This window comes from Glycine soja, chromosome 5 (assembly GCF_004193775.1).
Source record: "Glycine soja cultivar W05 chromosome 5, ASM419377v2, whole genome shotgun sequence".
Classification (NCBI taxonomy): Eukaryota; Viridiplantae; Streptophyta; class Magnoliopsida; order Fabales; family Fabaceae; genus Glycine; species Glycine soja.
The window spans coordinates 24,280,477-24,295,815 of NC_041006.1; the positions used below are offsets into that span (position 1 = coordinate 24,280,477).

The window sequence follows — 15,339 nt, forward strand, 5'->3', positions numbered from 1 at the left end:
AAGGGAGGGTACATCCCTTGTGGATCTTTGGCTTGTAAAGGATTTTACAAGGTTGAAAAGAAATCTCAAGAACCGTAGGTTGCTTAGGGACTGGATGTAGGCACGATTTGTGGCCGAACCAGTATAAATCTTGTGTTTGTCTTCTTCTTCCCTACACTCTTTAATTTCCGCTATGTACTTTTAATTATCGCTTTTACTTTTGGTTAAGTTATTGTTTCTGTTCTTTACTTTCTTAACTTAGTAGTAAAAGCCTATTTGAATCTAGTAACATTAAGAAGGATAGATTTTTAATTAGTTAAGACACGTTCATAATTAATTCAACCCCCCTTCTTAATTATTCCGAGGCCACTTGATCCAACAGATAACTCACATGCACATGGAAGACCATGGGTACTCCTCATGACACATTCACAACATGAAGGATTTTTGTCTGCATAAGGTACACGCTCATACTCAGCAGCAATTTCATTTAAAGCGTACCTTGATACCATGCCAAGTAGTTTTTTGTACAATGTAACTTTAAACACATGCCCAACCACATGCGTGCTGGTCTTAGAAGGTGCTTTAATCTGGGTGTGTTGAAGTGTCATCATATTGTTCATTGCTTCCCAAACACTGCATATGTCACCAAGAGAGTTTTGTAGGAGTCTCTTTAATGACCAATAAACACTCTCAACCCTACAAATGAAGTATACAACAACATATAAACAACCACAATATTTTCATTTAAGTCAACACTTAAACAAATCAACACAAACAAAAAAAATATTCATACCTATTAGTGGTTGTGTTTCCTAGATGCATCACTTTGTTATCACTTTGTTGGTCCATGCTTTCACAAATTTTTCTTTGTGCGGAATCACCCATGTTTGACACACATAGTCCACAAACATAGGCCACGACGAGCAAGCCATTTCAAAGTTTTTAAGGTATTCATCAAATGAACTCTCACATGGACAGTCAGCCAAACTCCTCCAAGCCTCCATCACATAATCCCATGCATTCTTTTGAGCAACCATGGTTTTGCACTTTGCCTTCATATTCTTGTCAATGTGGAACCGACACAACAAGTTCGTAGCATCTAGGAATACATTTTTCACTGCATTCATCAAAGACAAATCTCTGTCGGTGACAATAACCCTAGGGAGTGCATCAACACTCATGAAAAGACCCCAAAATCGTTGTAGAGCCCAAACAACAATATTAAGATGTTCTTCTTCCAAGTAAGTAAAAGTAGCGGAAAATGTCATTCCTGTTGGTGTAACACCAACAATATCAACCAACGACAGTTTGTACCTATTTGTTTTGTAGGTACTGTCGATCAAGAAAACCAAATTACAAGAATTTGTTAACTTTACTGCATCAGGATGTCTCCAGAACAAGTCACGTACAACATTATCATCCTTCAGCCTATGCTAGTGAATATATTGATATCGATCAAGTAGCATCATCAGTTGTTGCATTTTGATGTTACTCCCTTTTATAGAAGAACGGTAAGCATGTCTGGCATTGTGCTCCTTCAACATCAACAAAATATTTCTTGGCTTCACCATGGACTTCGTCATATCAACAACAGCAATCTTCTCATCCTTTGTCAGTCGACCCACATATGGATGCCCAACTAATGACTTTGCCATGTCGTGATTGTGAACCCCACAAATTAACTTCACCATCCATCCTTCTCCTCCCAAAACTGGCTTCACACACAACTTAAATGGGCATCCACATTTTCTACTGCCAGTGCATGTTCTTACTAGATTAGTCTTCTTAGGCCTGTACTGACCACTCCTTTCGCAAGCTATCAATAGAAATGAGGCCCTTCGTCGAACACTAATATTGGTGTCTGTCCTCATTATCACGGTAACAAATCCAATGTCATGAGCCACCGATCGAGCCCATTGTAAAACTTCATCACGACTAGCAAACAACTATAACACAAGTCAAATAAGGTCTAACATCAATAAACATCTATGTAATATAATTACTGTACCAACAACAACAAAGTACACAAATACCTGAGAAATATTAAAGGCATAAGAGCAATCAACATGTTCCACTTTACCGCCAGCATCTTCCTCATTTTCAACATTCATATCAACTTCTTCAGACATGATTGATGTGCCATCATTTTCTTCTATTTTCTAAACCCTTTTTGCACCATTTTAATTATTGATTGGTCTTAATTGTCAATTAATTAGGCAGTTTTATTATTTGGGCTCAATTAGCTAATTTGATGTTTTTAATCTAATTTCAGGAATTAATGAAACATTGGGCTTAATCTGGATTTTGGTTGTAGACTTGAAGAGGGCAAATAAAGCAGCGCTTACCTTAGTTAATTTCTAATTAGGAAATTTCGCAATTTTATTTTATGTTGTTCAGTGTTTATTTCGTTTTGGGCCAGAGTATTGTAATAGGGCCCAGTGACTTTTTTTTAAAATAGCTGCCTTGGGATTCGTGCAGGGCATTCTATTCTGTTATGCTATTCATTATTGAGAGCTTTGTTTTTAGGGTTTTCGTTTTTCTGTTTTGACGTTTCTGAGTTCGTAATGCAATTTTACGTTTTCTGCTTCTAATTACAATTTCGTTCTTGCTTCTCCTTCTACTCTCATTTACGTTTCTGTTCCATTTTACATTTCTGTTCGTTTACGTTTCTGTTCATTTATGTTTCCGTTCATTTACGTTTCTGCTTCATGTTTCAATTGCGTTTTCTGTTTGAATCCATGGAAGGCTAGATTTTCTGGTGTTGTTTCCTTTTGAGGACGAAGCCCAATTCTCTTTGAGGTTTCGCTTGTAATGTGGTTTCCTGGCAGTTCTCCCTTCACCAGTATCCCAAATTCGTGAATATTAATCAGTGCACGCTTCGTGTTCGATTAATTGCCTCTGAGCCTAACTTGCGTTCATGCTTAATGGACGAAGGACTAACTGGTGTATGTGGTGCCTAATCACGTATTGAAAACCCTAAGTTGATTTTCGCTTAGTAAATTGAAATAGGGTTGGATTAAGTGGTTGACTGTTAGGGACGAATTCTCTAACCCAGGATAAGAGAATGGCTTCTGAATCAGAGGAAACAACTCGTTTTTAATATTAGTAGTTTCGAATTTCAGTTTACTTGTTCTGCTCTTTAATCACAAAACAAACAAACCCCCCCCCCCCCCAATCGTTACTGTTACTGCAAGTATTTATGAACATTTGGTTTGTCACTGCTCGTTGGGAAATGACCTAGGATCACTTCCTAGTTACTGCATTTTCATGTTTATTTGATTCGGGTACGGCCTCGATCAAATTTGGCGCCGTTGCCGGGGAGCAGTGTCCAAAGGTTCATAATAGCTAGCTAGTGTTGTGTGTTTAATCCTTTCGTGTTTTATGTTTAATTGTTAGTATTGTGTTAGTATGTGTGTTAGTGTTGTTTAGTGTCCTGGTATTTTGTTTAATGTGTGTTATGTTTCAGTTTTTCCATTAAGCGTTTCCCCTGTTTCAATCTTGGTTGTTTTGCTATGAAGATTGTGCTTGAAAACAGAGTAGTAGTAGAAATCAGCTTGCGGATAAACATAGTAGTAGAAATCAATTAGAGACGGATTTTAGCGACCACCCATTCTGAATTATTTGAGATTTTTTGTTTTAGTAGCTAGGGTTGTTATTTTTGGCTGAATTTTTTTGTGGTAACTTCTTTTAATCCATATTGTGTGGGAAAAATAGCTAGAGCCTTTAGTTTGGTCAGATTTGAAAGTTCCAAAAAACTAGCAAATTTTGTGTTTGTCAAAACTTCAAACGGCCATAACTTTTGCTCCGGTTATCAGAATCGCAATTATTATATATGCATTTGGGGTAGAAAAAAATTTCCTACGCCATGGCAGCCCCCTGTAGGCCGGCTGAGGTCTCCATCGTCCACAAAAAGCGATTCTGTCAAAAGTTTTTTTATTTTTCAAGTTTTATTCACTTATTTTTCTTAACCTACCATTTTTAGCTTTCATAGTTAGACTTTGAATTTTTGTCTGAAATTTTTTGTGCTATCTTCTCATCATTTTATAGGGTTGCTCACAAAATTTCAAGTCATTTGGATATCATTTGAGGGTAGCTGTAGTTCAAACCTACACCTTTATTTACATGACAAGGCAACTAGTTGTGTGCATGCTGAATGTAGTGTATGACTAGAGGCAATCCATCTGACTTACAACCCTTTGATCCTGAGATAGATAGGACATTTCATAGATTAGTTAGGCATCATTTTATACCTTTTGATCATTCTGAGCATTCCACAACTGGTGAATCTGTGCATTCTGTTATTGGTGATTTTGAACATCCTGATCTTGAGCATTATAATTTTGAGCATTTTGATTCTGAGCATTCTGATTTTGCACATTCTGAGAACATGGCACAACCTCCACCTCGTGAGAGGACTCTAAGGGAAATGGCTGCACTTGATTTTACCTACGAAAGCTTGTGCATCTAATACCCTGATGAGGATGTCCCATATGTTCTTAAAACTGGACTAATTCATTTGCTTCCAAAGTTTCATGGCCTTGCAGGTGAAGACCCGCACAAACATTTGAAGGAATTTCATATTGTCTGCTCCACCATGAAACCCCCAGATGTCCAAGAGGATCACATATTTCTGAAGGCTTTTCTTCATTCATTAGAGGGAGTGGCAAAGGACTGGTTGTATTACCTTGCTCCAAGGTCCATCACGAGCTGGGATGACCTTAAGAGAGTATTCTAAGAAAATTTTTTCCCTGCTTCCAGGACCACAGCCATCAGGAAAGATATCTCAGGTATTAGACAGCTTAGTGGAGAGAGCCTGTATGAGTACTGGGAGCGATTTAAGAAACTATGTGCCAATTGCCCTCACCATCAGATTTCAGAATAGCTTCTTCTCCAATATTTTTATGAAGGACTCAGTAATATGGAGAGAAGTATGATAGATGCTGCCAGTGGTGGAGCCCTTGGAGACATGACTCCTGCTGAAGCCAGAAATTTAATTGAGAAGATGGCCTCCAACTCTCAGCAGTTTAGCGCCAGAAATGATGCCATAGTCATTAGAGGAGTGCATGAGGTAGCTACAAACCCATCTGCATCATTTGAAACTAAGAAGCTTGAAGGCAAACTGGATGCATTGGTTAACTTGGTAACCCAGCTGGCCTTGAATCAGAAATCTGTACCTGTCGCAAGGGTTTGTGGTTTGTGCTCCTCTACTGACCACCATACAGACCTTTGCCCTTCCATGCAGCAACCTGGAGCAATTAAGCAGCCTGAAGCTTATGCTGCAAATATTTACAATAGACCTCCTCTACCTCAGCAGCATAATCAACCACAGCAGAACAATTATGACCTTTCCAGCAACAGATACAACCCTGGATGGAGGAATCACCCTAACCTCAGATGGTCCAGCCCTCAGCAACAACAGCAGCCTGCTCCTTCCTTCCAAAATGCTGCTGGCCCAAGCAGACCATACATTCCTCCACCAATCCAACAATAGCAACAACCCCAGAAACAGCCAACAGTTGAGGCCCCTCCACAACCTTCCCTCGAAGAACTTGTGAGGCAAATGACTATGCAGAACATGCAGTTTCAGCAAGAGACCAGAGCCTCCATTCAGAGCTTAACCAATTAGATGGGACAATTGGCTACCCAATTGAATCAACAACAGTCCCAGAATTCTGACAAGCTGCCTTCTCAAGCTGTCCAAAATCCCAAAAATGTCAGTGCCATTTCATTGAGGTCGGGAAAGCAATGTCAAGGACCTCAACCCGTAGCACCTTCCTCATCTGCCAATGAACCTGCCAAACTTCACTCTATTCCAGAAAAAGGTGATGACAAAAATTTACCTAACAATTTCTGTGCAGGTGAATCTTCTTCCACAGGTAATTCTGATTTCCAGCAGCAGCACATTCCCCCTCTTCCATTCCCTCCAAGAGCAGTTTCCAACAAAAAAATGGAAGAGGCAGAGAAAGAGATCTTGGAAACGTTTAGAAAGGTAGAGGTAAACATACCTCTGTTGGATGCAATAAAGCAAATTCCAAGATATGCCAAATTCTTGAAGGAGCTGTGCACTAATAAGCGGAAGCTTAAAGGAAGTGAACGGATTAGCATGGGCAGAAATGTCTCCGCATTGATTGGTAAATTTGTTCCTCAAATTCCTGAAAAATGCAAAGATCTAGGTACATTCAGCATACCTTGTATCATAGGGAATAGTAAGTTTGACAATGCCATGCTAGATTTAGGAGCTTCTGTTAGTGTTATGCCTCTGTCTATTTTTAATTCTCTATCTCTAGGTCCCTTGCAGTCAACTGATGTGGTAATTCATTTAGCTAACAGAAATGTTGCCTATCCTGTTGGTTTCAAAGAAGATGTCTTAGTTAGAGTTGGTGAACTGATTTTCCATGTTGATTTTTATATCTTGAATATGGAAGATGGATTTTCTCAAGGATCAGTTCCCATCATTCTAGGCAGACCCTTTATGAAAACTGCTAGAACTAAGATAGTTGTTTATGCAGGCACACTGTCCATGGAGTTTGGTGATATAACTGTTCATTTTAATATTCTGGATGCTATGAAATACCCATCTGAAGATCTTTCTGTATTTCGTGCTGAAATAATTGACCATGTTGTTGATGAATACATGACTGATCTTTATTCTAATCTGCATGCCTCTCACTCTTCATGCATTGAGTCTGAAATTGTACTTGATCATATGTCTGAATTTGATGCTGAGAGTGATATTGATTGCATGCCTGGTGGTGGTGTTTTACCTCTTGAGATTGATTTTATAGAGTCAGATAGGACTAACCATGTTTCAGGAAGTACACATACCTCTGACTTTCTTTATGAGGTAAAGGCTGAGAAACCATCTCCTTCTACCACTGTCCAGCCGACCACACCAGAATTGAAGCCTCTGCCATCAAATTTAAAATACGCTTACTTGGATGATAGCAAGAGTTTTCCAGTGATTATATCTGCCTCCCTTGCTGATGAGCAAGAGGAGAAGTTGTTGTCAGTTCTCAAGAAGCATAAGAAGGCTATAGGCTGGACCCTGGCGGACATTCCTGGTATTAGCCCATCCACATGTATGCATCGAATAAATTTAGAAGATGGAGCTAAACCAGTAAGACAGCCACAGAGAAGACTCAACCCGGTGATTCTTGATGTAGTGAAGAAGGAGATAACCAAGCTTTTGCAAGCTGGAATCATTTATCCTATCTCCGACAGCCAATGGGTGAGTCCCGTCCAGGTAGTCCCGAAAAAGACTGGCCTCACAGTGATCAGAAATGAGAAGGAGGAGCTGATTCCTACTCGGGTGCAGAACAGTTGGAGAGTCTGCATTGACTATAGGAGGCTGAACCAGGTTACCAAAAAGGACCATTTTCCCCTGCCATTCATTGACCAGATGCTTGAACGCCTGGCAGGTAAATCCCACTACTGTTTCCTTGATGGTTTTTCTGGTTATATGCAAATTACTATTGCTCCTGAGGATCAGGAAAAGACCACATTCACCTGCCCCTTCGGCACTTTTGCTTATAGGAGGATGCCTTTCGGCCTGTGCAATGCCCCTGGTACCTTCCAGCGGTGCATGATTAGTATTTTCAGTGACTTTTTAGAAAATTGCATAGAGGTGTTTATGGATGATTTCACTGTATATGGATCCTCTTTTGATGGTTGTTTGAATAGTTTGGAAAAAGTTTTGAATAGATGCATTGAAACTAACCTTGTTCTAAATTTTGAAAAATGTCATTTTATGGTTGAGCAAGGTATAGTTTTAGGCCACATTATTTCCAATAAGGGTATTGAAGTAGATCCTGCAAAAATTTCTGTTATTTCACAATTGCCTTACCCCTCTTGTGTGCGAGAGGTGCGATCTTTTCTTGGTCATGCAGGATTCTACAGGCGCTTTATAAGGGATTTTAGCAAAGTAGCCCTTCCACTGTCCAACTTGTTGCAAAAGGAGGTGGAGTTTGACTTTAATGACAGATGCAAAGAGGCTTTTGATTGCCTCAAAAGAGCGTTGACTACCACCCCCATCATCCAGGCACCCGATTGGACAGCCCCTTTTGAGCTTATGTGTGATGCATCAAATTATGCATTGGGGGCTGTCCTTGCTCAGAAAATTGATAAATTGCCCAAGGTGATATATTATGCTTCTAGGACTTTAGATGCTGCCCAAGCAAATTATACTACTACTGAGAAAGAGCTTCTAGCCATAGTTTTTGCTCTTGAAAAATTTCGATCTTATTTGCTTGGTACTCGAATTATTGTTTATACTGACCATGCAGCTCTAAAGTACTTGTTGAAGAAGGCTGATTCTAAGCCTAGGTTGATCCGATGGATGCTCTGGCTCCAAGAGTTTGACTTGGAGATCCGTGATAGGAGCGGAGCACAAAATCTAGTTGCTGATCATTTGAGTCGGATCGAACGTGTCTCTGATGCAGATTCACCTATTCGAGATGATTTCCCGGATGATCATTTGTATATATTGTATAGTATTTCTGACTCTCTTTCTACTCCCTGGTTTGCTAACATTGTCAATTATTTAGTTGCCTCTGTTTTTCCTCCCTTAGCATCTAAGGCCCAAAAAGATAAGATTAAAAGTGATGCTAAGCATTTTATTTGGGATGACCCCTACTTGTGGAAATTGTGCAGTGATCAGGTCATTAGACGGTGCATTCCAGATCATGAGACTGACTCAGTCCTGCAGTTCTGTCATTCTTCCGCACCGGGAGGTCATCTGGGTGTTCAAAGGACAGCTCGCAAAGTGCTTGATTGTGGTTTTTATTGGCCCACCATCTTTAAAGATGCGTGGAAGATCTGCAGCACTTGTGAGCAGTGTCAGAGAGCAGGAAATACACTTACATGGCGACAACAAATGCCTTAGCAACCTATGCTATTTTGTGAGGTGTTTGATGTCTGGGGTATAGATTTCATGGGTCCTTTTCCTGTCTCTTTTGGTTATGTTTACATTCTCCTTGCAGTTGACTATGTTTCAAAATGGGAGGAAGCCAAGCCCACTAGAACTAATGATGCTAAAGTTGTCGCAGACTTTGTCAGGTCTAATCTGTTTTGCAGGTTTGGAGTACCTAAAGCAATTGTTAGTGATCAAGGAACCCATTTTTGCAACAGGACAATACATGCCCTGCTTAAAAAGTACGGGGTGGTACACAGGGTATCCACACCATACCACCCCCAGACTAATGGACAGGCAGAAATTTCTAACAGGGAAATCAAGAGAATTCTAGAGAAGATTGTGCAGCCAAGCAGGAAAGATTGGAGTACCAGGCTTGATGATGCTCTCTGGGCACATCGGACTGCCTACAAAGCACCCATAGGAATGTCTCCTTATCGGGTTGTCTTTGGAAAGGCATGTCATCTTCCAGTGGAAATTGAGCACAAAGCATACTGGGCAGTGAAGACTTGCAACTTCTCTATGGATCAAGCTGGCGAGGAAAGGAAGTTTTAACTGAGTGAGTTAGATGAAATCCGCCTAGACGCCTACGAGAATGCCAAGTTCTACAAAGAAAAGACCAAGAAGTTCCATGATAGCATGATAGTTAAAAAAGACTTTGTGGTTGGGCAAAAAGTGTTATTGTATAATTCTAGGCTTGGACTCATGAGTGGTAAGTTGAGGTCTAAGTGGATTGGTCCTTTTGTTGTTACTAATGTTTTTCCTTATGGTACAGTTGAGATCAAAAGCGACTCCACAAACAAGAGCTTCAAGGTCAACGGACATCGACTTAAGCCATTCCTCACGAACCCTTCTTTAGTGGACGTAGTGGTGGAAGAGACTTCCTTACTCCACCCTACTCTTCCTTCACCATGACTTAGGGAGTTTTTCTTTTCCTATCTCCTTCTTTGCTTTTATTACACTTGTCCGATTCTCTTTGATGATTTAATTGTTTTTAATCTTTTAATTGTGCTACATTGAGGACAATGTGTTGTTTAAGTATGGGGGGGGAGTGTTCTTTGGTTTTGCTAGTTTTGTTGGTTTTGTTAATTTGTTAGTTGTGTTAATTTGTTAATGTTGTTAGTTTCGTCGGATTTTCAGTTTAATATTTTGGGTCAATTTCGTGTGCACGTACGACTTTGCATGTTTTTCTTTAAATTATAGGATATGTTCAAAAAATGGGTAATTGTTTTGAAAATAAAAGTTCTTGACATTTTGTGACTTGAAATCCTTGATTCTTCTCTACATGTCATGATAGTTTTGAAAGCTCAATTTGAAAGTGATGATTTTACCTTTGTGAGAATTTGAGCCATCCATCATTATAATCATTTGGTATGTTTTGCCCCATTGACTGCTTGCACAATAGCCTTGGCTTGATTCTTGTTGATGCGTCCTAATTCACATGCATATTTGGAAATGATTAAGGCAATTTTGTTCTTATAAGCTTCTAGCCAAATGGACTTACCTTGAATTAATTCCTTTGATAGCCCTTTTGAGCCTTGTTTCCCTTTCCTTGTTTTGAAGCTCACTACAAGCCTTAAGTGAAAAACCATGATATTACCATATCCTTAAGGAATTTTGGAGCTTTGGAATTGTTTTGGGAATAAGTGTGGGGGGTTTTTGTTTCATTGGACAACTTGTTTTGTTGGCTATGCTTCATGATGTATTTTGGGCCATACTTGATGTACATTGTATATTGGTTAAATGTTGGACATGCTGAATGAAATGTTGTTTCTCAAAGGCTAAAGAGTTCAAAAAAAAAAATTGAAAAAAAGAAAAAGAAAAGCAATAAAGTTGAGTGAATAAGATCTTAAATGGCACAAGAATGATGAAACTCTTGGTTCTACTCTTCATGTTTAATTTTTATCTTTACTTCTTTTTATTTTTTTATTTTTTTCTTAATATGCACTTATTCCCCTTTGCTCCTCTATTCCTTTGGGATTTAGCCACTTATTCCATATTTCTCCATACCTTGTCCTTGGCCCCATTACAACCTTAAAAGACCTTTTGATCCTCATGTGCTTGTGTTTATGGGTTGATTGTCAATTTTAGAATCTTGCCAAGTTTATGTGGTGTTTGCTTTCATGGGTGCTTTGAGGGTAAATAGTAGCCTAGACACTTGAGAGATAGAGTGTATATCTTGTGAGGCTTTATCACTTTTCATTCTTGAGCTGATTAACTATTTTGCCATGATTGGGTTGCTTGGATGATTTTCATGAATGTCTTGACTTTTTGGATCTCCTTATGTTAGATGTTACCCATTCCTTTCATTCCTTGATGTTCATTGAGAAATATGTGAATGTTTTTGTTTGTCTCCCTTTGATATCCTTGGATTTTGTTCTTTGTTTCATTTTGCCCAGGAGTGCAAAAGGCTAAGTATGGGGGGTTTTGATGTGCCATCATTTTCTTCTATTTTCTAAACCCTTTTTGCACCATTTTAATTATTGATTGGTCTTAATTTTCAATTAATTAGGCAGTTTTATTATTTGGGCTCAATTAGCTAATTTGATGTTTTTAATCTAATTTCAGGAATTAATGAAACATTGGGCTTAATCCGGATTTTGGTTGTGGACTTGAAGAGGGCAAATAAAGCAGCGCTTACCTTAGTTAATTTCTAATTAGGAAATTTCGCAATTTTATTTTATGTTGTTCAGTGTTTATTTCGTTTTGGGCCAGAGTATTGTAATAGGGCCCAGTGACTTTTTTTTTTAAATAGCTGCCTTGGGATTCGTGCAGGGCATTCTATTCTGTTATGCTATTCATTATTGAGAGCTTTGTTTTTAGGGTTTTCGTTTTTCTGTTTTGACGTTTCTGAGTTCGTAATGCAATTTTACGTTTTCTGCTTCTAATTACAATTTCGTTCTTGCTTCTCCTTCTACTCTCATTTACGTTTCTGTTCCATTTTACATTTCTGTTCGTTTACGTTTCTGTTCATTTACGTTTCCGTTCATTTACGTTTCTGCTTCATGTTTCAATTGCGTTTTCTGTTTGAATCCATGGAAGGCTAGATTTTCTGGTGTTGTTTCCTTTTGAGGACGAAGCCCAATTCTCTTTGAGGTTTCGCTTGTAATGTGGTTTCCTGGCAGTTCTCCCTTCACCAGTATCCCAAATTCATGAATATTAATCAGTGCACGCTTCGTGTTCGATTAATTGCCTCTAAGCCTAACTTGCATTCATGCTTAATGGACGAAGGGCTAACTGGTGTATGTGGTGCCTAATCACGTATTGAAAACCCTAAGTTGATTTTCGCTTAGTAAATTGAAATAGGGTTGGATTAAGTGGTTGACTGTTAGGGACGAATTCTCTAACCCAGGATAAGAGAATGGCTTCTGAATCAGAGGAAACAACCCGTTTTTAATATTAGTAGTTTCGAATTTCAGTTTACTTGTTCTGCTCTTTAATCACAAAACAAACAAACCCCCCCCCCCCAATCGTTACTGTTACTGCAAGTATATTATGAACATTTGGTTTGTCACTGCTCGTTGGGAAACGACCTAGGATCACTTCCTAGTTACTGCATTTTCATGTTTATTTGATTCGGGTACGGCCTCGATCAAATTTGACATTTTCCTAGTTACTATCATACATCCATTGTTCTTCATCCATCTTAATATAACATTTAACAAACTCAATGACAAAAAATTATACAATCACATCATTTGTTATCGACACAAATATAGCTGCATGCAAAAATAAAATAAATATGTATTGAACATCATATAACCAAAGACTACATTTTTACTACACATTTTCATTAAAATGTCATATAAATCTAATAAATACATCATTCAATAAAATACAAAGTTTGTTCAATTATTAATCATTGTAATAAACATTAAAATACATAATTAAGCTAAACATGTAAATACATAATCATTGTCATATAAATTTGTTTAATTATTAATCATTAGTAAATTATTTTTTAAGCAATCTAATGTTAGTTTTAACAATTTTTAAAAGTTTAACCAATCTAATGTTGTTTAATTATTAATCATTAGTGTTTTTTTACCATTCTAATTACTGAATACATTTTTTTATTTCACTATAAAATAATATCACCTAATCAAATTTTCTGAAATTACTAAAACTAGTACATAAAAAATTACAACACAAAAAAATTAAATATAAAATTCATAATACTTAAATTGCAATTTATTAAAAAAATTAAAAAGAAAAAAAATCCGTATGGCCATATGGATTGACAATCTGTATGTACTTCCATTTTTTTCATGTGCGTCTTCTTCTCCGGCCAAGAAAATCGACCCAACTTGACCGTATACTCCTGAATAATGCTCGTACACCTTCGGAGACTAAATATGCTTCGAAAACGACCTTAACGGAAGCAACTTACACTAAGTGATCAAGATTTCACGGAAAAAAAAAGACACTGTAGAAATGAAAAACTAATGCTGCTATTTATAATCGAGGGTATTTTTGGAATTTTTGAAAATTGATGGGTGCCCCAACAGAAATGTTGGGTGCCCTAAGCAGTTCCCTAAAGTTTAGAGATTACATTGAGGCCTAGTCTTTGAATGCTACTTTGAATGTTTGTGCTTATAAATAGTCAATTTTGTCCTTAAATGTGTAATTTTGCTGACAAATGTATCCCTAAAAGATGAAAATACAAAATTTAGTCCTTGAAAGTGCAAAAAGTATGACAAATATATCTAGTCGTTAACTTCTGTTCCTCACCATTAATAATAGCCTACGTGGCAAAGATGAACGAATTTGTCACTGAAATGATTGCCAACGTGGTCATGTTGACTGGATTGAATGAAAATGTCAGTAAGATAAAAATTAATTTTGTTGAAAGAAAAATGTCTATTTTTTATTGGAGGAAAATGTGAGTACGTTCCATTGGACTAAAATATCAATAAGTTATCATTATTAGATGAAAATGTCAGTAATTTTTTTGTTGGACTTAAATATTAGTATGTTTCTATTTGACTAATTTGTTAGACCCAAAATTTTATTTCATTTAAAGGTAAAATATAATTTAAGGTTAAATTTTTGCCAATTTTTATCGTTACAAACATAAGATTACAATAATCACTTAAAAAATATTGGAAAACATAATTTAAAACAAACATAATAATAATGATAATTTTGATTATCAACGATAATTTGTCTGTCACAATAGAAATTATCTAAAATAAACATTATTCCAAATTAACCATAAACATTGTTCCAATTTACCAAAATAAACATTGTAACATTGTACTAATCATTATAAATTTTTTCAAATTATAATAATTAGTCACAATTTACTATAAATAGAAGATAAATATATCTCATATTTCACTTCTTCGAATCTTGACAATTTAATTAACGGTGATGGACGAAAGTTAACGTCTAAGTATATTTGTCGCACTTACACTTTCAGAGACTAAATTTTATATTTTCATCTTTCAAGGACACATTTGTGAGCAGAGTGGGAAGATGAAAAGTTAAGAAAATATTATATGACAAATATGATCCTATATTGACAATTAGAGATGGTCACGTTGGAAATCATTTCAGTGACAAATTTGTCCCTAAGTGTCATGTAGGCTATTTTATTAACGGTGATCGACAGAAGTTTACAGCTAGATATATTTGTCACACTTTTTACATTTTTTGAGACTAAATTTTGTATTTTCATATCTTTTGGAGACACATTTGTCAGTGAATTATACATTCATAAACAAAAATAGTTATATACTCTTATTATTTTTTACCTAAATCTTATCTCCTGCCACTTGTTTGGCTAGGATGAAAAGACCGTTGAGAGAGTGTCTTTAGAGATAACTCTTGTAATGAAAAGAAGGAAAAATGAATCCACTCTTATTTCTCTAGTTTTTAGCATAGCCTTCACCTTTTTCTAGTAACCTAGATTTGCAATTTCGGTGCTTTCATTATCCTATCCATGCCTTTCACCAAGTCCAACAAAGACCTCGATAACGCCCTCACCCCTATTACCCACGAAATTGGCTTTTTGTTGTCCCCATGCTGTCCCTTCAAAACAACGCCGCTTTGAGAGTTGTGTTAATATTTAATTGTGAAAATATTAACACAACTCTCAAAACGACATCATTTTGAAGGGACAACATGGGGACAACAGAGAAGCCAGGTCCACAGCTCAACCTACTACAAACCCAGCTCAATAACCAACATGACCTACAGGATGCTTGACATGAGACCCCCGCCAAAACCCTATTAGGGATCCTTGAACGCCTACCCAAACTACCTCCCCAAAACTCGTCAACCTCACCAACTTCTTTTTCCACCGTTTCTGGTCCCATAACCACCAACACAACCTCACCCCATGGTTGCAGTTACACAACCTTTTATTCCCTTCACACAACCATTCATTTTCCTTACCCAACCGTTCGTACCAACTTTAACCCACCTGATTTCAATCACAATCACCA

At 37.4% G+C, this 15,339-nt stretch overlaps 1 protein-coding gene and 1 non-coding gene across 2 annotated transcripts; both read right to left on the reverse strand.

Annotated features, from left to right (window-relative positions):
• Window positions 1-803: 803 nt before the first annotated feature.
• LOC114411214 lies at window positions 804-2,111 on the reverse strand. Its single transcript, XM_028374965.1, has 3 exons — window positions 2,016-2,111; window positions 1,551-1,928; window positions 804-1,415 (listed from the first exon to the last, which is right to left on the reverse strand). The coding sequence occupies exons 1-3, from the start codon at window positions 2,109-2,111 to the stop codon at window positions 804-806; spliced, it is 1,086 nt and encodes a 361-aa protein (XP_028230766.1).
• Window positions 2,112-4,747: 2,636 nt separating this feature from the next.
• On the reverse strand, window positions 4,748-4,854 carry LOC114413882. Its single transcript, XR_003667024.1, has one exon. It is a non-coding gene; the product is annotated as a small nucleolar RNA R71 (small nucleolar RNA).
• Between the last annotated feature and the right edge of the window lie 10,485 nt (window positions 4,855-15,339).

Coding starts and splice junctions, on each gene's coding strand:
- LOC114411214 (XM_028374965.1), bottom strand. CDS start 2,111: ATGTCTGAAGAAGTTGATATGAATGTTGAAAATGAGGAAGATGCTGGC. Junction 1,929..2,015: donor ATGCCTTTAATATTTCTCAG/GTATTTGTGTAC, acceptor CTTGTGTTATAG/TTGTTTGCTAGTCGTGATGA. Junction 1,416..1,550: donor TTGATATGACGAAGTCCATG/GTGAAGCCAAGA, acceptor TATATTCACTAG/CATAGGCTGAAGGATGATAA.